We start from the raw sequence: 24,492 nt of genomic DNA, 5'->3' as shown, positions 1-24,492 counted from the left end.
AGAGACAACTGCCATCTTAATTTATCCCCGTTTCAGTGACGACTGACGTTACAGCACATCACATGATCTGAACGTTGAGTAACTTAAATTCGCAGTTATATATTATTATTGCTTAATATTTTTTCAAAAATGTTCACAAATTGTATGTACAAGCTTGCATTGTGTGTTGCTTGTATATCTGCTATTTTTTAATAACCGACGCAAAAACCTGAAATGACACAGATGCTTTCCCGGTTTTAATGGCTTAAAGTGATCACATCACTACCTATAATTTACATACCACTCTCGGTTTGTTTGCTTTTCTGAGGAATAGACTTGTCATTCTTTAACCCATTTTAGGCGGGAACCCCTTTTGGTATTAGCATTATGTTATGCTTTAGCTATTGAAAAATAGCAGATCTACAAGCGCATACCTACGAGCTTGTAGGTCTGCTATTTTAGAAAAATCGAAGAACGACTGACATAGAAACACAGCTTTTTCAGAAAACTGTCATTTTCAAACAGACATTTTTAGAATCTGATCTCAGGTCAGAATGGGTTAATAATATTCTGGATCTTGTGTGCCTTAAAATACATAGTCAGTTTATGTAGTATAGGAAAAATACTGTACAAAAAAAAAGAACAATCATAGAATAGCTTTATATAAACATATCTCTTGTTATAACCAATATATCATATCTCTGTTGTGGTGAACGGTTTGGTCTGCAGTAAACAAATTGATTGGGTTAACCACAGTACTGGACAACAACACCACCTAAAAACCCACCCACCCCGATTATAGCATATTTTACATTCATTCAGCCATCTTAAAAGTAGGCAGACATAACATACAACAGAAATAATAAAACGCAATGATGGACAGCAGTTAACGGTACTCGATTTAAAAAAACAGCCGTGTTAATCATGCTAAGAGAATGAAAAGAACAGAACAAAACTAACACAAAATGAGGAACAATCAACTTGGGAGAGACTAAAAGGAGGATGGTAAATTATTTAAAAAAAAATACAATGAGATTAGTTTTCATTAACAATTAAAATGATCAAATACTTAATAATAAAATACACATGTCCACGTATAAGTAGATTTGATGAGGTCAGATTGTGGGACAACAGTTGTAGCACAGAGACGGTGAGGGTGCTTTGAATGTGGTTCAGCAAATTTCAATAGTTTTTTGAATAAAACTAGTTGACTAAATATTACAAGGTTTTAGTCAACATGTTCTTTAGGCATGCCTTGATGGCGTCATAATGCCTGATTTATACTTGCGTGACACCCACTTGCAGCCAAGCATATATAATAACTAATGACTGGAAGTCTTCTCCACTTGTCCCTCCTTAACATCTAGTTTGTATGTGTTGACGAAATTGTTAGTGTATTTAGTCATCGTTGGGAGTCATCATAGCTTAGTTTATATTTAGTTTCGGTCAGCGAAAGGTTTCCGTCAGTTTTAGTCTATGAAATGAACACTGATTCCGATTTTTGTGAGGGTGAAACTTGCAGAGAAATTGTTGTTTTTGGCAAGGAACACAATGCTGTACAATGGTACTATGACATTTAAATTAACGTTCAGAGAGAAAAGCTCAAGTTTTGATTCGTTGAACACAGACACCATCAAGAACACACTTTACGCTGGGAGATCGCGCAACAACACAACTGCGTTTTATCGACGGCCGCCAGCCAACGGGCTGAAACACAACGCGTTGAACGTGGAGAAGAGGTGGCCCTTTTGACAGCAGATAAAACGGGCAAGCAAAATAAAATTGCACATACACACCCTCTGCTAGTGAAAAGAGGTGAAGTAAAATGGCAAAACAGAGGGCAGATCTCAACGAGAACACAGAAGGGTCAGGGTCACAGCATGATTTTTTTGTTTTGATTAGTTAAAAAAAAAGAAAAAGTACAGCTGGGATTGGAGTGAGGAAATGTTCTCGCTCCGGGATGTATGTAAGGAAAAGAAAAACGGGTATATGAAACAGAACCACAGACAGCATGGCATCATTTTCAACATGACGTTCATCAACTCCTCAGAAAGACCCAAGGAGTAAACTATGTATACAATTTTATGTGTGTGTGTGTGTGTGTGTGTGTGTGAGAGAGAGAGAGAGAGAGAGAGCGAGAGAGAGAGAGAGAGAGAGAGAGAGAGACTATTCATTTGAATGTGTAGTCTACACGACAATAACGAAGAGGATCGAGACAAACACACAAGAAAGCTTATGTATGACAGAATTCAAAACAATTCAAAATGGTAATTATTAATACCAAAAACATATAGAATTGTTTCTGGGGGGCATTGTCCTTCAAGCTTGAGGGGAAGTGGTCAAAGGTGGTGTAAGTCATGTTTTTGTGGTTCATTGGGAAATTAAAGTAATCTATATATTAATAGTAATCATTGCTGTAGACTGTTTGTTCAGCAGCAGGGATCTGGAGAGACCCCTATCTCTCCAGCTCTGAAAATACATTACAATACATTGCATACAAGTCGGGATAGCAATTGTATCCAATCAGGAGTGAACCCCATGCACCAGCTTCCATTTGATGGTGTTCCAGTTCTAAATGTGTCGGCTCATTCATTTGTGTCATTACTTCCAATTGCTCCTATCCTGTATGTCTTGAGTTTTTTTCTCCCGACTCTCTCTAGACTAAAATTGGCCTCCCAACGTGAAAATGTATATTATTGTTTACTGAAGAGCTGGAGAGGCAGGGAGTTAAATGAACACTGGATATTTTACAGTTTGTACTGCAGATTCTCCATGAATAAAAATGATTGCATCAAATGCATATCAAATGGAGGGTCCTTGAGAGACTGGAGACTTGCTGCTCTATAGCAATGATTGCTATCAGAGTATACTGTAGATCTAGGTATTTAAAAGATCACTTACAGCACCTTTAAGAGAGGTTGTGTGAGCGTTTGGGGGGGTCCAGAGACAGGGTGGGGTCTGTCGGGGCGCAACAAGGCCCTCACAGGGGCCTGTGGCGCAGCAAGGCCCTCACAGGGGCCCGTGGCGCACCTCGTACTTTGCTAAAACGTTCTTGCATCGGCCCAACTCTTTGCGCAGGTCGGCCACCTCCATGCGCAGCGCCCCGTTCTCCTTCTCCAAGAAGCTGGCGCGGATGGCAATCTGGTTCTCCTTGAGGCGCCGGGCGTCCCGCGACCGCTTGGCCGCCACATTGTTCTTCCTGCGACGGCTCCAGTACCTGTCGTCCTGCGCCCAGAAGCACAGTGTTAGGACCAGGGAGGAAACCTATGATGTTTAGAGCAGGTGTGTAAAGCCCTACACACACCGTCTGCGAACACCGCGCGTCAAAACAGCCGCCTGCGTTATTTTCAATGAACCTATCCCACACCGGCGGCGTCAGACGTGCGTTCACGCCTCGCCTGACGCCACCGGTCTATTTTCCAGGCGTTGCCGCGCAGCAACACTTGTGCCACGTCACTGTGCACCCGGTGTGTGCTGGGCTTTCGCCACAAGGCAGTAGACGTTAAAGAGGGAGACCCGCCACACCCGGCTCTGTTTAGAGCAGGTGTGTTAGCCACAAGGCAGTAGACGTTAAGGAGGGAGACCAGCCACAAGGCAGTAGACGTTAAGGAGGGAGACCAGCCACAAGGCAGTAGACGTTAAGGAGGGAGACCAGCCACAAGACAGTAGACGTTAAGGAGGGAGACCAGCCACAAGACAGTAGACGTTAAGGAGGGAGACCAGCCACAAGGCACTGAGGCAGTAGACGTTAAGGAGGGAGACCAGCCACAAGGCAGTAGACGTTAAGGAGGGAGACCAGCCACAAGACAGTAGACGTTAAGGAGGGAGACCAGCCACAAGACAGTAGACGTTAAGGAGGGAGACCAGCCACAAGGCAGTAGATGTTAAGGAGGGAGACCAGCCACAAGACAGTAGACGTTAAGGAGGGAGACCAGCCACAAGACAGTAGACGTTAAGGAGGGAGACCAGCCACAAGGCAGGACGTTAAGGAGGGAGACCAGCCACAAGGCAGTAATGTTACGGAGGGAGACCAGCCACAAGGCAGTAGATGTTAAGGGAGACCAGCCACAAGGCAGTAGATGTTAAGGGAGACCAGCCACAAGGCAGTAGATGTTAAGGAGGGAGACCAGCCACAAGGCAGGACGTTAAGGAGGGAGACCAGCCACAAGGCAGTAGATGTTAAGGGAGACCAGCCACAAGGCAGTAGACGTTAAGGAGGGAGACCCGCAAACTATCACTTTCTGGTTCAAGAGTTTTTATTAAATAAATAGCAACGTTTCGGGCCTGTGACCTTCCTACAGGCCAATTTAGTATTGAAATGTCTTAAAGGTAACTCAATTATAAAAAATGTGCAGATACCCTGTAGCCTGTATACATTTATTACTTTTCTTTAGTTTTTTTTGTTACTGTTTTTTGTTACTGGTTTTTTTTGTTACCTGGGGAATCCCCACGAAATACCATTGAACCACGGGAACCATTGCTCTACTTTACCTTGAGGCCCTCAGGGATGAAGATCTTGCGTGCTTTTTTGATCATGGGCTGAGGTTTGAGCTCCTCGGCGGAGAACTTGCGCTTCCTGGGGTCGTACATCTCCTGGCCCGGCACGCTGGACAGGGCCAGGTCGGCAGGGTCCGGCTCGTAGCCCGACGACACCTGGATGGACTCTGGGTCGATGGGACTGGGGGAGTCGCAGGCCGATGGCATCGCTGCTGGACATGATGGGACAAAGGAGACGTGCATTATATATATATATTATATACGACTTGTTAAAGCAACACACACCCATTATGTATGGTTTTGCTGCATGTCCTGCAAGTGCAACATTTGGGGGTTCCCAGGGGATGGTAATTGCCACCCCCCTTAGCTTTGGCATTTGACCCATTAAAACCGGGAAAACACCCATGTCATTTTTGACACAGATGTTGGCTATACGTTGGCTATTAAAAAATAGCAGATGTAGAGTTTGTGCCGATCTGCTATTTTTGAAGCTTTTTGTTAAATCCTGAAAGTGTGAGTACTGATTTAAAAGGGTGAACCTGGTGTAAGGGTGAAATGCCATTGTGTTTGTGTAAGGTCCTGGTCCATCTTTTTTTCATCTTTTTATAGAAAGGGAGAAAAAGAGAGCGGCCTCTCTTGGCACAAAAGGTTTTGAGGTGGGGGTCCATGGCATATACATTTCGGGGTCCTTGACAGAAAGAAGTCTGAAGAACTCCTTTCCTGAAATCATGGCATGTTGCAGTTCCACAAGATAACCACCGGGTGGTACTAACACACAGGCATTGAAACCAGTGCAGGTTCAGTGGTTGATTAAAAAAATAAAAATGCAGTTATTCTTAACCTTTTCCTCAATGTTAATGTAACTCTGACACTGTACAAATGGAACCAAATGGACCCATAGGGGTCAGAGTCATAGTTACAGACCCGTAGAGGGTCCATGGGCCCCCAGGGGGTCCCCGGACCAAACGTTGGGAAACGGTGATCTGGACTCAAGACAGTTTGTGTCATCAGTTGATCGCACCAGTCAGTGCTGTCTTTACATTGATTTTAAGCATGGTTCAGGAGGTTTCTGTTAAGCATGGTTCAGGAGGTTTCTGTTAAGCATGGTTCAGGAGGTTTCTGTTAAGCATAGTTCAGGAGGTTTCTGTTAAGCATGGTTCAGGAGGTTTCTGTTAAGCATAGTTCAGGAGGTTTCTGTTAAGCATAGTTCAGGAGGTTTCTGTTAAGCATGGTTCAGGAGGTTTCTGTTAAGCATAGTTCAGGAGGTTTCTGTTAAGCATGGTTCAGGAGGTTTCTGTTAAGCATGGTTCAGGAGGTTTCTGTTAAGCATAGTTCAGGAGGTTTCTGTTAAGCATAGTTCAGGAGGTTTCTGTTAAGCATGGTTCAGGAGGTTTCTGTTAAGCATAGTTCAGGAGGTTTCTGTTAAGCATGGTTCAGGAGGTTTCTGTTAAGCATGGTTCAGGAGGTTTCTGTTAAGCATAGTTCAGGAGGTTTCTGTTAAGCATGGTTCAGGAGGTTTCTGTTAAGCATAGTTCATGAGGTTTCTGTTAAGCATAGTTCAGGAGGTTTCTGTTAAGCATGGTTCAGGAGGTTTCTGTTAAGCATAGTTCAGGAGGTTTCTGTTAAGCATGGTTCAGGAGGTTTCTGTTAAGCATAGTTCAGGAGGTTTCTGTTAAGCATGGTTCAGGAGGTTTCTGTTAAGCATAGTTCAGGAGGTTTCTGTTAAGCATAGTTCAGGAGGTTTCTGTTAAGCATAGTTCAGGAGGTTTCTGTTAAGCATAGTTCAGGAGGTTTCTGTTAAGCATAGTTCAGGAGGTTTCTGTTAAGCATAGTTCAGGAGGTTTCTGTTAAGCATGTTCAGGGGTGTAGTGGAAACGTACTTCCTTCACCACTGATCAAATCCAACCCGGTCATGTGACACCAACCTCCATGGCCCCGCAGTCACCCCGGCAACGCTACAACTGCCATGGAGTGGCATCGGGCTCCTCGGAAATCATGTATGCTTTGGTGAAAAAGGGTTGGGTGGGGCACCCCATTTCAACGAAGCATAAAATGAGGCTTTAGACACATTAGGTAGCTCCTGGAAGCAGCGTGTCCTGACATATGGCTCTTTTTGTGACTTCCAAGAAGAAGAGAACCGTGGCGTACCATGAAATGCATTTCACAGGCGTTTATTTCCTCCAGATCTACAAGCTCACAAGTTTGTAGATCTGCCATTTTATTGGTGATTATTTCTAAGGCGGTTCAGTTTAATATAATATTTAATACCGTATAATTCTTTTCATCTAAAGCGCGTTAAAGCCACAGTAGCAGTCCGGTAATATCAGGCTATGCTTCACGACAGAGCTCAAATTAATGAAGTCGGAAATCCCCATTCAGGGGTGGTTCTGGTTATAACTAACGGAAATAAAAACGTTAAAAAGAAAGAAAGAAAGAAAGAAAGAAAGAAAGAAAGAGCATCTCAGAACTTCTCGGGTTCTGGGATGTTGCGAGGTGTCGTTCGACACTAGTCGCTCCAAGCATGAATTGTCCCTTACCTGTCTAACCATAGTGGAAAGAAAAGGGCAGTGGTGCTCAAATGTCAAGGAACCCCAAAATGTATTTGGCTGCAGAGCCCCTATCTCAACAATATTATTATTTATATCCTTAGACTCACTACATTTAGAAAACGCAATCATGTCACCGTCCGGGGTCCTGGGATGCAATAATGTACTCTGTAATACTCTAATATCGCTGAAGTAGGACTCATAGCATGTCCCTGGGTCCCGGGACCCAAAACCTATTTACAAGATTGCAGAACAGAGTCTGTTTTCTATCTGCGCCAAACACAAGAAGATGCATCCTTACTCAAAGCAAAGAAACTATCAGACTATCGCTATCAGACTGTCAGACTAAAAGAAAAGTGCTAATTTCACTTAAATTAATATCATTTAACCACTTAAGCCCTATATATACTTTGTTGTATGACAACGCGTTGCATCACAACGTGATGAGAGATTGTAGATCAACTATTTATTTTTTATTTTTTAAATATGTTTTGTACAAGGTTTCCACCCGACAGCAATGAAATGCAGGATTTCTACTTCGTAACAGAGGACATTTCTACATTGTGATGAAAATCACACTTGCCCCAAACAAACATTAAAGTCAATAGACTTCACTTGGCTGGTGACGGGGAATTAATCATTAGGCTCTTAAAAAAATCCATAGACTTGGCTGGCCTATTTTTTCGGAAAGCCATGCATTGGAGGAGCAAAGAAAACCAACCCGAGTGCTTCTGCCAGCACTTTCTCCAGGACATACAGTAAGTAACGTAACACAGCACTTGAAATAGATAGACAATGTCAGATATAGGCTGAGCTAATCACGAAGCCATTTATTTAAACAGGAGCGTAAGGCACACACATAGACAGAAAGCTTCTTACAGGGTTCAATGAAGACACATAGTGGATCACCTTACACCTGAACAGAGACCTTATAACCTCTACAAATTGCATGCTAGCATAATCATGAACTCCTGATCACTAATAGCTGATCTGCTCTAATGTCTAGTTTGAGGTAACTTTGTGCCTCGGTGGACCTTTTCATGTCAAGCACCCCCAGAATTATATGCATTTGGTCCTCCATCTGAAAATGTTTTGTTCTTTGGCCAGGGACCTCCAGGAGCCAAGATTTTAGTTAGCTCAAAGATACCAAGGACACCTGGGGGTCCCCGGCCCCCACTTTGAGAACCAATGGTCTATTGTATTTACTTGAAGTGTGTAGTGAGGTGTTGTGTACAGACCGTATGTTTTTAATCCATTATTATTTAAATTAGTGTAATTACTGTGGACAGTGTGTTGGTGTTTTGTTCCGTTCTGTCCATATTATCATTTACTGGTTGACTTGTGTCTGTTTGCTAAGTATTTCCGGGGCTTGGGTTCAGTGAGAGAAGCTTCTTTCTTACCGACATGTACTACCACTGGCTATTTTAGGAGCCGGATTATGTCGGACCAGCCGACTATGTCTATATAGCCTCGTCCATATAGATTTAACACCTGAGACAGAAGCTGGGGATTAAGCTAATAATGCTTAATTTACACAACAGTGTGTCACTCGCTGGAAATGGTCTACAAGCTGACTGGCCAACAATGTCAACAAGCTCACCGAGCTTGTAGATCGGCTATCGACTGGTGATTTCGGTTTGCCTTTTTTTGGAGAAAAAAAAAAGGAAAAAAAGAAAAAAGATATACTGAAATGGGTTAGAAATGGATAAATGACTGACAATGCTAATAATCAAAATAAATGATATGGCCAAATATATCGTCGCTGTCGGGCAGAAACATCTCAGCTCCATATTCTGATGACTTTTTGTGTTTTTTGTAAATTGATGGCTTACTTGATCACACTAAGCGGTGAAAGTTGTAGCACACCGTCACCGTGCCGCATCTGGAGTTTATACTAAAGTTGTAGCACACCGTCACCGTGCCGCATCTGGAGTTTATACTTTTGCTATTTTTTATTTTTTATTAGAATCCTGAACAGAAACCATTTTGGACATGTTTCCACCTGATCATTGTATTATGTTCAAAAGCAAAAAAAACAACAACCTGACAACATTTTGTGAGGCCTGTGGAGCTACACAAAGAAGATTGCCAGGTTTAAACCGTGGCTTACTGTTATGTAATACGTGTGACACAGTGACAGGCCTGGCCTGGACACACACACACACACACACACACACCCTGGTATGGCGAGGTAAGAATGAGTCTGAAGCAGTGGCGTGCAGCCAGCCATATCCTGGCTGGGCAGAGGGAAATGTATGGAACTCTGCCCTGGGTGTGACCCAAGCAGCAGCAACAAACAAGCCTGTTCTTTCTCTTTATACTGGCCAGCCGAGGGGGAAAGCAAGACAAAGGCGGTTCTCTCTAACAAGCTTTAAATAGCCTTTTCTCTCTCTCTCTCTCTCTCTCTCTCTCTCTCTCTCTCTCTCCCCCCTTTTCAGAAAGAGACAGAACACACAGGTTTGGGGCTGTGTTTGGTGCATGTTCCACTGTGATTCATGATAGGAGCTAGTCACAAAGTTCACCAACACCTCACCCTGATACCCTGATGACACATCTATCAGCAGATGGGACTTTTTTTCTTTTCTTTTTCAGACGGTTCACAGCCTGCGGTAGAGGACAACGTCCTTGACCTCCACTTCTTGAGTGAAAGTATAAGAAAAAAAGGGGAAATCGGCCAGGTTAGGGCAGGTCCAGTTTGTCACAGAATGATGCGTACACGTGGAACTAGTGATGCACCGAATATTCGGCCGCAGAAAATTTTCGGCAGAAAATGGCTAAAAATGCATTTTCGGCCTATTCGGTTTCGGCCCGAATAGGCAGAAAATATATCACCGAATAGTGTATGCAATTAATGCATTCAAAAGAGCTGAATAAATGTTTTATGGACCCATAATAGTGATTGTTATTTAAGTTAAGTTTTGCCATAAATCAGGTAGCTTTAAGGTACGGCCATGACAGCAATGGTAGGAAAAAAGATATATAATATTAATCATATTCGGATATTCGGTATTCGGTTTTCGGCCAACTGTTTCCTATATTCGGTATTCGGTTTCGGCCAAGAATTTCCCTTTCGGTGCATCCCTACGTGGAACCAAATGGACCTGTGACCTGAGTTATGGGGGTCCTTGAAATTACAATGTTTGATAACCACTAAATGGAACCACACTAAATGGAACAGAGCCTTCATTAGTATCTCTGGTAACACCTGTGAAGGAAGAAAGGAAGAGGCCCAATTTCTTAGACTAGAATAGACTACAGAGGTCATGACGTCAATCCCCTGGTTTGCAGAAGTAATTTCTCCATGGAGAATAACATTGGGTTATCTTAAAATTGTCTCATAAGAGTATTGTGGTCCAAAAATAAACAAACTGTCTCTGCGATATTGTCAGGGTGGTGTCTCTGTATCGTTTATGACAGTGAGTCACTCATATTTGACACAGTCAATGTGTAACTAATTTAGCGGCAGTCAAGTCAATTCTTCATATCCATAATGAGTGAAACCTCTGGGACCATTTGTTTATTTTTGGATCACAGTTATTATTTGACACGATTCGGAATTCAGAATGTGGGGAAAAGAACACAAACCAGGTAGGATGTGAAATGACGTCACACAAGGGCGCTCTATGGCTGCCGTGCGTGCACAGAGCATATTTAAGCCCCTGTTGAAAGGTGCTACAAAACAACCAAAACAACCACGTGACGGGCTCTAGACAGCCCGACAAAAGCTTGCCTGTGCAACAACACAAGACAGTACAGCAATATGTCGCAAGCAGGTAAAGATTTACTCCCTATCCTCTCTGTCCGGGAATGACAAGCATCCCTGCTTGTTTTGCAGGTCACCGCCCCGGGGCTGACGTGTTGTTGGACCAAATATTTCAACATCTGTGACGAGGGCCGGGTCACCGAGGTCTGGAAATACTTGAAGAAGCTAAACTTATTACCTACCTAACAAATTGTACGTGTTTTGTAACCCTAAACAGCTCTTTGTTGCGACCGCAGGTCGCAGTTGACTATTGATGTCATCAATATTGACCAGCAACTCTACATCTCACCTCAAACCGCAAACGCTTAGATCTCCATATATGGAGCTGACCTGTTCTGACATTACATATGTTGATCCTTCCCCATCCATCCTTCCTCTTCGATGTATCCCTTTTGACTGATACCTGTCCTTTTAAACTCTAGACAGGCCTGCCCCAAAGTTATTAGTGCAGCCGTACCCAGCAGCCGGCGAAAACTATTGCCCGGCCCTACCTGGGCCCTCATCAAACCCTGTACACTCAAGACACTGCCCCCGCTGCCTTAGATCTCCATATATGGAGCTGACCTGTTCTGTTCATTCCATATGTTGAACTGACCTCATCAAACCCTGTACACATTTGATGCATGTGTTTACCTTGCTTACTGTAAGTCGCTCTGGATAAAGAGTGTCTGCTACATTGTAAATTATCTATGTTCCCTCAAAACTAAAACTGTCCCGAACCCCAACCCAACCCTAACTCCATGAAAGCCTAATCCTAAACTGAGGGAACATATCGGGCTGAGCGAACATAGGCATGACCGCCATGTTGTGTTTGCGGTGGCCTAATAATCTCCCTCACTTTTATGTTTGTGAGCCCCCCAGCTCCATTTGCAACACATACAGTTAGTTGCTAGTGAGATCAGCACATTTCCTTTGGCCTGTCAGAACAAATCACGCAGCACGTCTGTGATTTTCCAATATTAGGGTAGGGTCCGATTCAGCAGCTCAGTGTCTGAAAGGAAACTTTTATTTTGCTTCCTCAACAGCTCCTTTGAATTGAAAAAGAGTCAATTAGTGAATAAGTTTGTTTATTTTGGCTTGGGTGGTGGGGCAAACATAATTGTGTAGGATATTTATTGGACAATAGACCTTGTACAGACCGCGGCCAACTAGCCGCAATTTGCCTTTGACAGTCCATACTGTACATACATTCAAAACAGAAAAGTCCTAACTGAATCTGATTGTATTAAACGATGTCAAACACAACGACATTGTAGCTGTACGAAAAACTTGAATTATCCTTTTTCTATCTGCAAAGTGGAAGCGCTCGCTTTCAGCAAGCAAAGAAAGTCCTACTGCCTCCTGCATTATGTGCAAATTCAGAACAGGTAGTACGCAGGGCGGTTGAGTGATATCCAAGGAGCACTTCCACACTTCAAAATAATCTCCTGCAAGGAATTTCTTGACAGAGCGTAGCTCCTAACATATCTACAGTGGATTTTTATGAAACAAACACTTTGCAGATAGAAAGAGGATAATTCAAGCTTTTCATACAGCTGCAATGTTGGTGAGTTTGACATCGAATAATACAATCAGATAGGACTGGATGTATAGGCTGTCAATGGCAAATTGTGGCTAGTCGCCACCCTGCCATTTACTTAATGGTCTATGATGGGCAATGTTTTAGGTAAGTTTTAGGTCCTTTTATAGAAAGACAGAGAAAGAGGCTGCATGCTGTCTACGGAACGCAATCACAACACGACCTTTAACATCTCCACTGCGGTCCACTGCCAACAGTGTACCAATGATGACGACCACGTCAGCCAAGCAACACAGCCACCTGTGCCAGTGTATGCTTGAAAGCTGCAAAGCAAAGAGTATGAGGTAGTGATGGGGGAAGGGAATGGGATAGTTGTTGTCTGTGTGTGTGTGTGTGTGTGTGTGTGTGTGTGTAGTAGCTTTTGCCCTGGCCTTGACTAGGCTATGACTTGACTATAGTGTGTACAGTTTCAATGTTCCGATATTCTACTGACGGATGATTAGTTTACTTATGATCCTAGATGATTATTTCTAAGCATTTGATGTATTACCTTGTGTTATTCTTGCTTATTTTAAGTCACTCTGCATTAAGAGGGTCTGCTAAATGCCAAAATTGTAAATTGTATTGGGGGACCGAATACTCAACCTTCCCAGAAATGTAGTATAGTCTTAATTTCTGCCCACCACAGTCTGTAAGAGCCAGCGGTCCATCCCTGTGGTGTACAGTAATTTGTACATTTACTTGAGCACTGTAAAACAATATTGTGGCTGCCCGCATGTGACCGGAGCACAGCCAGAGCCATGTGATGTGTACACACACACACACACACACACAAACACACACACACACACACACACACACACACACACACACACACACACACACACACTGCCTCTCAGCTGAGAGAGAGAGAGAGAGAGAGAGAGAGAGAGAGAGAGAGAGAGAGAGAGAGAGAGACAGAGACAGAGACAGAGAGTGAGAGGGGGGGGGGGGGGGGCTCCCATGCTGGGTGTGCTTTGTGCTACATGGAGAAGCGGAGAGGAAGAGAGAGGGAGGGGGAGATGGAGAGAGAGGGGGGTGGATCGAGAGAGAGAACAGTGTAATAACTAATAACAGTGTTATAACTATTACTATAATCCATCTCTGAGAATGTACAGAGAGAGAGAGAGAGAGAGAGAGAGACTTTACAGTGGTAACGTTTGTAAACACTGTAGTACCAGTACCGATACTCCAGACCTATTATTATTATTGTTGTTAATGTAGTTTAGCTTTGGCCTCCTACTTATTTCAATTCATCAAACATTGGAATATATTTCCATGAATTCAATTCAGGTGGTGGGAATTTGATAGTAATACCAATACGTATTTTTTATAATGTGTGTGTGTGTGTGTGTGTGTGCGTGCGTGCGTGCGTGCGTGCGTGTGTGCGTGCACGTGCACAGGGATACGATGTACCTAGGCTATTACACCTGCACCGACAGACGTGCAGCTTCATTCATCCACCGCCGTGTAGTATTACGGGCGATTTATAGTTTGGCGGTGACAAAAATAGCTGATCTATTAAGCTGCGACGTGTTGCAAGCTTACAGATCAGCTATTTTTGTTTACCCGCCGGAGGACAGATGGCTTGCGGAGGGGTTTTACGTCAAATTGAACGATGAAGGTGGAGTGGAGGTGTGTGTGTGTGTGTGTGTGTGTGTGTGTGGGCGTGCATTTTTGTGGATGCAAGCACTGCTTATACTTGAGAGCGATTTACTCAGGCCCACTGAAAACCTAAACAGCTCTGATAGGGTGGCCATTGAAACCTAAACAGCTCCGATAGGGTGGCCATTGAAACCTAAACAGCTCCGATAGGGTGGCCACTGAAACCTAAACAACTCTGATAGGGTGGCCATTGAAACCTAAACAGCTCCGATAGGGTGGCCATTGAAACCTAAACAGCTCCGATAGGGTGGCCATTGAAACCTAAACAGCTCTGATAGGGTGGCCATTGAAACCTAAACAGCTCCGATAGGGTGGCCATTGAAACCTAAACAGCTCTGATAGGGTGGCCATTGAAACCTAAACAGCTCCGATAGGGTGGCCATTGAAACCTAAACAGCTCCGATAGGGTGGCCATTGAAACCTAAACAGCTCCGATAGGGTGGCCACTGAAACCGATGGGGAACCAAACGGTACTTTGGATACTGCTCAGTAAACCCACTCCTGACACCGGCAGACTTGATTCGGAAACCCAGCGGGTTATTCAGAGCGACGGCGATGTAGAGACTCCATTGTTGCCAAAACCACAAAGACCTTGGGCCACCCTAACCCTAACCCTCCATCTGTTGTTAAGACTTAAAACCCCTGGAACCCTCTCAAGGGCCCCTGGGGTCACCACTGGACCCCGCTTTGAGAATCACTGGGCTAAAGCACAAAATAAAAACAACAGCCATGATGCTTTTTAAAAGAGAGTTGAACTTTATGTTGTTTTTTATCCGGTCACATGTTGGACAGAACAAACACCAGGTGAGAGCTAAAAAATATATATGTAAAAATAATAATCAATCTAAAAGCTCACATGTCGGCTCGTAGATTGCCTTATATTCGATATGTAGCACAACAAAAGCAGGCTTAATTCCCAAACTTCCAGATTCATAACATCACCTAAGGTGGGACCATCCAAAAACCCTAAATTACTGTACTGGGCTAAAGCGAACTTTAACCCAGTACAGCATATACCCCTGTAACGCCAAAGTCCAGGGCTACAGTATAGAACACCAACGGCACAAACTATCTGCGTATACATACATCCAACTGCTCTGCAAGGCTCAGCTGTGGTCTACACAGGGTCACGCTTGTCAGCCAAGGCAAATGGAAAAAAACAGCCCCTGGAAATAGTTTTGGGTGAAGGTCAGGGAGTACTTGGAGGGAGAGATAACATCTTAGGGGACAGAGATTAAGGGTGCAAGGCAAACAGCAACAACTTGTTCCCTCCCCTTTGCTCCCGGAGTTGACAATCACGTATTTGCGGAAGGCGATTCTGGCGGTTCTGCTGCTTGCTCCATTATGAGCAAACAGAGGCGTAAGGCCTCTCTGCCCTAAACATCACACCAATAAACGTTTTAATAGGGATGTTAACAATTAATCTAAAATCGATAAACTATAGTAGAAATTATTCGATTAAATAAACAATTATAATTAATTGTATATTTGATGTTTCTTTCTTTCTTTTTTATTTTTGGGGGGGGGGGCTTTGATTGATTGATTGAATAGTTATAAATGTGCAAACAGCAACAGAGTACAGTCAAACACTTAGTCAAAGGGATAGCACCAAAACAAGTCCTTGCAGTCTTGTTTTCATTCAGGCCCTACGCAATCATTATCTTGGAAACACAGTCCTGACGCGATCTAAAGATTTCCCTACAGTATTTTCAATACAACAGAAATATCGTTCCGTGACCCATGCAGCGGGGTAGCGGGAGTGACGTCAGTGACTTCGGTACTCTTTATTATTTATAACGAGCATGTGTGAGGTCCAATTACATGAAGATTGAAAATGAGCGAAGTGCTCATTTAAGTGCAGTACTCAAGTAGATGTACTTGGTTACTGTGCACCACAGACTATAATCAGCCACATAATGTTATTCAGCTGTCTCCTCTCCACCGCCCACGCATCATCTCGCCATCACCACGGCAACAACCAGTGTCACCAGCTCCTCGGGCAAGGTACAGTACAGCAGCGGTGCTCAAAGTGAAGCACCGCTATAGAAGGACTTATATAGCATTATCTACAGTATGTAGCATCATTTTAGCCAGTTTATCAATATTTGTAACTTGGGCTATTAAAAACAATAGCATGTCTATAAGCTCACAGTGTGTCACAATTTTTGAAAATGTAATGTTGATGACACATGATGTTTTTAAGAAATACAGCTGCAATGTTGGTGAATTTGACGTTATTTAATGAATGGGCTGCCAATGGGAAGTTGCACCTAGGTAGCACCTTACTGGCAAAATGGCAGCCGTGTGCAAATCATTGATTGATTGATTGATTGATTGAAATATTTATTAACAGTTTGCAGAATTACAGTACATTTCAAGCACAACTCAATACAAAGACTGTTAGTGTTAACCAGTGTTGTGACTAACGCCCTTACATGCGTTACGTTACATAACGTAACTACTATTTGCAGTAACTTGTAACCTAACGCTTTACATTTCCCCAATCCATAACGGCCTTATAGTTATTGTGCGAGCGTTATCCGCGTTATGGCGTTATTATGTCAACTTATGTGATCAGTGAAAAAAAAGTCTCGCAGCTCCGTGAGTCTATCATACAGGCGTCTCTGTGCTGTGCTGACTGCAGTGCAGAGCCAGAGAGCGCTCTCTGTTGACAGTTTCGTTTGTGCAGTCATACTAGCCTGTCAGCCCACATGGCTTGATACACCCTAACGTGATAAAAACAGAGGTCATTGATTGGCTAACGTAGGGCCAGATTTCAGGGTAAGCCAATCAGAGACAGTCTACAGGGTGGGCGGGCTTACTGGCTGTTGTAAACAGTAACACATTTAGTCACAGACACCCAAACCCTTGTAACACATACATAGATACTACACAGACAGAAATCTCCGGTAGAACGAAAATCATAATACAGTACCACACGCAAAAATGGCAAATGCGGATCATGATGACAGCGAGATCGGTTGCTTTGGGAGTTGGAAATTTAAACACTATTTTGAGTACTTGCGACCCAAGGACGACAAAAACATTGAGGTGAAATGTAAATTGTGTGGCGGACATAAAACATTGTCCTCAGCCAAAAAAAGCAACGCAAACCGTGAAAATGTGAAAAGCATCTCAATGTGCTTATTTATTTTACTTTACGGTGTAAGAAGAGTGTACTCATTTTATTTGATTATTATTTATTTTCTTCATATTGCACTGACAGCACCATTTGTTTAATTGTTTTGAAGGCAAGTTGAGGCTACAATAAAGATGCCTGTCAAAATTCCTGAACATTTTACATTTTTAATTTTTAATGTTTTATTGTTCCACTACATTTCATATAATGTTAGGAGGGAGTTGTGTTTTCTCTTACTGTGCGACAGAACAAAAAACGTTCTTTTAAATCGTTTTTTATATTATAATTTTTTTAAGTAAAGTAAAGTAAAGTAAAGTAGTTACTTTCATAATTTCATGTAAAGTAAAGTAACAAATTACTTTTTTAGATAAGTAACGATAACTATAATGCCTTACTAAGTAACTTCCCCAACACTGGTGTTAACTGTGAGTGGACGACCCAATAAAGCATTACACTTGTTTACAAGAGGGTCCACCTTGTTCAATTCATCAAAACATTTAGAGGCGTACAAATAGACACTTCTATACAGCCAAAGAACAGAACAGGAGGTAAAAAGGGAAAAGAAACATATGCAGTGAGGGGGGAAAGGGGTGGGGGATTCCGATTTTACGGGGGCCAGTTGCATGTCTTAATGACTGTTGGTAATCAATGGGGAAATCGATTATTAAAATTAATAATTGATAATCGCTGTATTTTTTTATTTTTTTATGAAAATCTGTTGGAAAGGCAATATTGTCGTCAAAACAGGACAGGGCTATAGGCCTAACAAAGTGTGCCTGGGATGTGTCTGTGTAGCTGCATGAGGAGTGTGAGTGGAGATTGATTCCAATCAAGATACAGGTTTGGAGGATTTAGCAGGTTTTGGGAAATTACCTAACCAGGCCAGGCTGGGGTTGCTATGGTGATCAATTGGCTCAACACTGGTCCAGGGACCACCAGTGGTCCTTGAGGGGGTTCCAGGTGGTCCTCATCCAAAAGATGGAGTTAGTAACCACTACCACTACTTTTTGGCCAGAAAGGGATTTTTTTTTTCACCAGAGGAAAAATATTCTCTATGAGGCAATTCTCTGGGCAATATTGGTAGAACGCGCAGTGGAGTAACTAAAAGTATTTTTTTTTTATACAAGTATTGGGTTTATACGTGTGGTGGGTGGCTCAGAGTGCTTCCACTAAGGAAAGTAGGCTTTCTAATGACACAACCCGCCTTTGTTTTGGTGAGTAGCAAAAACTAAAGACGAGAGGCTGGTCTGCATTAATGCGAGCGGCGGAAGTTGAGAGTAACATAGCTCTAAATGCAACGCATTAGAGCCCCCCAAACGATTAATCGATTAATATTGAATTATACAAATTGATTTTCATTTTGGACACAAAAGTAATCAACAGACTAGTAAACTTGTAAAATATTAGCCAATATAATGAAGGTACAGTATGCTGAATCTATGGGAGAAGGATGCTTACAGTTGTTTCTATGCATGCTTTAGCCTGTGGACCCTGCAAGAGACTCATCTAATTAGGCTAATTGCATATTAGCTAGTAATAGCTACACTGCATTGTAGGCTAGACTGGCAAATCTCTTTTTTTCCCAAGGTCGGACCCTCACTTTGATATGCATTAGGACACAGTGTCTGAGACTCCCGGTCTACACTATCAAATCCTCAGTGTTAATGTAATTGTGTGTGTGCAAATGTAACCAAATTGTCCAAATCTCAAAGATCTCTCAACTGTATTCAATCTGTGCAAAATAGCCCCTATAATACCAGTGATCACTAATGGCATATAAATATATATATAAATTAGTCTATCACTCTGTATAGTATATGGCAAAATTAAGGCACACCTGGACACTATTTGGGAACCGCTGGGCTAGACAATGTCATACGATGACGACTATGAGCAGCTGAATGCCAACTCTGAATGCCAAAGACGCAATTTCTCCTCTTTTTCTTCCAAGGACCAGAGTGCCAAAGATTGATTGTTTTTCCTCTCTGTGTGAAAGGAGAGTTCCTCTGCCGCCCACCTGTAGCTTTATTTATATCGTGGACACATTCACCACATCGTGCCTGCAGTGGCTCTTCAAAAAAAGGTAAAAACTCTGAAAACACTGGCACTGTCTGCGTGCGTGCGTGTGTCTGAATATGCTTTGACTGATGATCGCACGACATGGTGATGGCCAATTCTCCCAGCCCTCATGATAAATGGCCAATTTAATGGTTAGAGTTGGGTTTAGGTTTAAGGTTGTTAACAGTGTTAACGTTAAAAATGGACAAAGGTTAATAAAAGTGGCGTGCGTAATAAGAACATTATTTTACCCGCTCTGCTGGGGCTGTGCTGCTGGCAGTTGGGGGCGCCACCGGCATGAGCGGAGACGGTGGCTCGACTGCTGCTGAGGTCCACCACGGACGGACTGGTGGCGGCGGCGGGCGAAACGGGCGCCACCTGTTGCAGAGGAGGGGGCCGCTGCTGCTGTGCGGAGGGGGCCTGGGGGTGGAGCCGGGGGGCGGTGTCTCTCCGGGACGATGGGTTGGCGGGGATGCCGTTCTCCGACAGGAACTCCTCCAGGTCCATGTACTCCAGCTGGAAGTTGTCCCCGTCGTACGGCAGGGTCTTGTCCCACAGCGTGGGCCCCAGGAAGGCCGACTGCGGGTGGCTCTCATCATCCAGCTTCTTGATCTCCTTCTCCTTCTCTTTCACCAAACCTGGTGGGAAAAAAATACAAAGTGTTGAGAATATGATTTAGATGGCATGCTATTTAGACAGATGCTAGAATCATTGTTTGCCTGGCCTCCTATAGTTTCAAAATGTACAGAATGTTGTTTAGATAGCATATTGTTTAACCTGAGGCCGATGTTATAAAAAGGCTTCTAAATCAGACAGTTTTCTGAAATAATCTAATATATCAGTGGTTCTCAAACTATTTCATGTCAAGGACCCGGCACTCGGTGCTACGAGCTTGTAGATCTGCTATTTTTCAATAGCTAAAGTATAAAAGAATGCTTAAAACACCAAAAGGGGTTCCCGTCCTGAATGATGCTAGGATCATTGTTTACCTGGCCTCCTATAGTTTCAAAATGTACAGATTGTTGTTTAGATAGCATGTTGTTTAAACAGATGCTAGCATCATCGTTTACCTGGCCTCCTATAGTTTCAGATGCAAGGCTCATTTCTTTGAGGCACTATGTTGCCCTCTCTGTACTCTTATTATTGTTATTATCTACCTTGTTTATTGACTAGGGTTCACGTTTACATGAACGCTTACATCAGCATCCAGCCTCTAGATCGGTAGCCTCGGAAACCCAGACGTTTTTATTTCCATGGAGAAAAAAATCTGGGTCCGAGTCCACTTCAATACGGCATAGAGTAGAACGTCGATCACTCTCTGCTGATTTCTGATCGTCTGCACCTTTGTTAAATTGACAGACGCACACTCCTCTCTCTGTCGCTCTAATTAATTAGTCTCATGTCCAGCAGCTGCGCACAGTTTCTGCTGGCGGATCCTGGGGAGCTGCCTATGCCATAGAAAGCATAGGTGAGTTCCAGGCTACTAGATCGGTGTTTCTTCACCTTTTTTCTATAATACACGGGTTGTCGGGTTTAATGTTTGTCTTTAGTTCAATGTTTATGTTGTAAACGCCATTGACAATGAAGGGAAAATTTACGTCATAATGTAACTCACTACGTCATATTGTCTCTTTATTGTTAATGGCGTTTAATGTTTGTTTTTCCTTTACATCACCATTACATCACCTAATTAACACGCCCCTCACTTGACACAGGTGTGATTTTTCTGGATCTGGACAACTGGCACATTTTATCAGTTGTGTATGATTTAAGACTTCAATGTCACTCAGAAACAGATTCAAGACCAATGCATTGTAACTGCAAAACTGTACCTACCAACACACCCTCCCCCCAGACTTCTGACCTGCTCATTAACACTATTACATCAATCAATCAACCAACACATGCACACCATCTGAACTTGTGAGCCATGGCTTGTTAAGAAGGGTTTTCCCTTGATATTGTGGCCTGCTATTATTATTATTATTATAGTATAATTTAAGTAAAGGGATGCTGACCATTCTTTATTGGTGCTTAACAGTCAATATTTCGTTTCAATCTTTTCTCCTACACTACTAAGATTAGTTCAAACATTTAAGGTACAGTAAGAGATTTTACTTTGTTAAAATAAATGCTAAATTGTCCTAACACAAACATTAAATGCCATTGATAATAAAAGGCTTTTTTACATCATAATGTAAACACAAATATTACAAGGAAATTATGATGTATGATGATAAGAGCGCCCCTCACTTCACACATGGTGTGATTATTTCCCCCCCTTTTTTACATGTTGTTTTAAACAAAAATATCACTTACACTACATTTAATTGTGATTATGACATATTTGTATAACGATGTATGTGGTTGCTGTTTCTTTACATTTCCCCATGGACCGGCCTGTATTTATTTAGTAATTAATTACCTGCTAATCAACTGTCATCAAAAAACAGCTGCCCAGTCTGATGTTTAACAGAAACGGCGCCCTCTATGGACAGCTCCCAGAATGACAATACCCTTCAGAGACCCTGTATACAACCTACTCACTGCCATTATAGTTTAAAGTAAAAAAAAAAACAAAAAAAAAAACACATTATTATGAGACCCATATATGAATATTACTCCCAGTGTCCCACCGCAATATGCCGTGGCTATATCGGTCTCATATCAAATATATAGACAACAGTCAGTCACGTCACGAACCCAGCTGAGCATAGCTGCGAGGTTTTTAAAAGCTTTTTTTACGACTGTCACTCAACCACAGTCAATTCACTATGTTATCTGGCTGCTATGATTTTTACTAGATTCAAAACAAACAAACGAGGGGAGACGGCCGGGATCATTATTATTGATTTAACGAGGGGAGACGATCGGAATCATTAACAGCTGCTTCAAATTAAACGCAGTTATTCCCACTGCGGTTGTGCTGGACTATATAATCTGTGAAAAACAGGCTGTAGGCTACTGTTTACTGATTTATTTTGATAAACAATCAACAGAAATGAGTAACCCCGCTAGACTGACTGACACTTATAGTGTCACCAGGCATGTAGGCTATTTATTTTATTTATCCAATTCAATTAAATTAGAATCGTATCAATCTTGCAAGAACAGTGATTATCCTACGTTGTGGGTTATTGATTGCCATGGCATGTACCATTATGCATTGCACGGTCAATCAATCCATATTCACTGAATTTCACTCATGTAAAATGCATGCAAATATACATTGTATTTGTAGCCTACTAATTAGTGTACCTTCGTGGTGGTGGAAAGGCAGCTTCAGCGGGTTCTCCAGCAGGGACTTCAGCACGCCATGTGTCGGCGGCAGAAAAGTTGGGTTTATCGAGAGAGGTCTGGCCATTTTCTCCATTACACTGTCTTATTATTATTTTTAAATGTTTTGTCCGGGGGCAGGGGGGCACAGGCAAGAAGCGCACAAGGGCCCCCGCAACAACAAAAAGGGAAAAAAAGGAAAATAAAAGTTATGTGTTGTCCAAAATCCTCCGGGGAAAAACAAATCTCCTTTTTCCTCTTCGGCTGGTCGGACGGACCCCGCGAGTGTTGAAAGCTCCGTTCAGTCAGTCAGTGCTGTGGTGGAGGAGGGCGTTTGTCCTGTGTTCCCTCTCTGTGCTTTGCTGTACTGTTCTGTTCTGTAGCCTTCTGTTCTGTTCTGTTCTGTACATTAGGACTGTGTTTGTGTGTGGAGGAGCGCCTCTCTCCATGTGCGGACACTGTGGTCCTGACGTGGAAACTACTCCCCCTCCCTCCCGATGGATGGGACCGTCTCGTTGGCTTAGACGAGGGACGAGGCGTGGTCTCGCTGTGATTAGTTGAATGGACCATTAAATGGTAAACAAACCATCAAACTCACTTTAATAAATAATATACACAGTGACACTAGGCTACAACTAAAAATAATAACACTAATGTGATATAGGCCTACAACAAATACACTGTACAATATGCAAAATAAAATGCACAACAAGATGCAATTTACAATAATGCACTGACTATGACATCATTGAAACTCATGTGTTCAAACTGTATAGCCTACTTGATATGGAGGTGCCTGCGTCTATGCTTTAAAAGACAGCCTATGTCTGCAATATACTGTGTGTGTGTGTGTGTGTGTGTGTGTGTGTGTGTGTGTGTGTGTGTGTGCGTGTGTGTGTGCGTGTGTGTGTGTGTGCGCGTGCGTGTGCATGCATGCGTGCGTGCGTGCGTGGCTTTAAAAGTAGGCTATTAATTAATTCAGTAATTAATATTGAATGAATTAATGAATTAATGAATGAAAAACAGAGTTAAAAGTCACACCTGCGTGGAAGAATCTTTGGGTTCACTGAATGCTTCACTGAAACCCTGCAGTGTTCATTTTGTTGACTGAGACTAAAGGACTAATATTTTTTATATTTAGTCAAAAGTCTAAAGACTAAACAATTCCAGCTAACTGAATCGGACTAAAACTAAAAGGTGTGTTCAAAAGACTAAAAGATACTACATCAGAATTTGCTGTCAAAACCAACACTGCCCTAACCAATAGGCTACACAGTTCAAATCCTCAATGTTCATCTTAAACCCTGAGAGTGTGCAGATGGAACCAAAAGGGACCCGTGGCTTTTTTTACAGTTAAGCTCATGAATTAACACAGCTCATATGCATAGAATTGTGCATGTTGTATCAGAGACAATTTGCTTCCAAAAGTGCCAGCAATGTAATAAAAAATAAAAAAAGTGAATCCCTATGAAGTCGTCACGGTTGTGTTCCATATTCGGACAGACTTTTTCCAGGGGAGTTGTACAAATTTATGAGCAGCACCCCTTTTCGGGCCCCTTAATCATTTGGAATTTACTGAGCCTCGAGATTGCCGAGAAGGCTATAATATGCAATAAACCCAGTGGCTTCCACTATCCTCTTGAAAACATATTGAAAGCATTCGCGGCCCGCCCGTCCGACCACTTTACGGCCTCCGTGAAGACGTCCCGACTTGTAACACCATCGCGGGCCACCATCGGGGGCCCAAATACAGCCCACAGGTTGAAAACCATTGCAATAACGTGCATGATGAGTTACCATCACTTGCACAGTAAAATCCTGTGTTAACTTAACTCAGACTACTGTATGTGATACGTAACATGTACAGTCTCAGAGTTACGAATGGATGAATTGCAACACATCAGATTTTATACGCAGCATCCTCTCATCTTCTGTCTCTATTGCAAATCTTTAATCATGCACCCTTTTTTACTTACTGTAAGTAAAAGTAGCAATATCACAGTAAATAATA

The 24,492-nt window shown here is 42.7% G+C and overlaps 1 protein-coding gene across 2 annotated transcripts; it reads right to left on the bottom strand.

Annotated features, from left to right (window-relative positions):
- Positions 1 to 214: 214 nt before the first annotated feature.
- On the bottom strand, positions 215 to 22,927 carry LOC308324600 (hepatic leukemia factor-like). 2 transcript variants are annotated; one of them, XM_080776722.1, is made up of 4 exons: positions 22,464 to 22,927; positions 19,457 to 19,843; positions 4,471 to 4,688; positions 215 to 3,204 (listed from the first exon to the last, which is right to left on the bottom strand). In XM_080776722.1, exons 1-4 carry the CDS (start codon positions 22,576 to 22,578, stop codon positions 2,989 to 2,991), a joined length of 936 nt encoding a protein of 311 aa, XP_080632848.1. In that variant the 5' UTR covers positions 22,579 to 22,927; the 3' UTR covers positions 215 to 2,988. The 2 variants fall into 2 exon arrangements, with proteins under 2 accessions (XP_080632848.1, XP_080632849.1); XM_080776723.1 differs by having other exon boundaries at positions 4,471 to 4,685.
- Between the last annotated feature and the right edge of the window lie 1,565 nt (positions 22,928 to 24,492).

This window comes from Protomyctophum bolini, assembly GCF_963924005.1.
Source record: "Protomyctophum bolini genome assembly, chromosome: 11".
NCBI lineage: Eukaryota > Metazoa > Chordata > Actinopteri > Myctophiformes > Myctophidae > Protomyctophum > Protomyctophum bolini.
The sequence above is the reverse complement of the archived record's forward strand: the minus strand, read 5'-3'. Positions and strand labels throughout refer to the sequence as shown.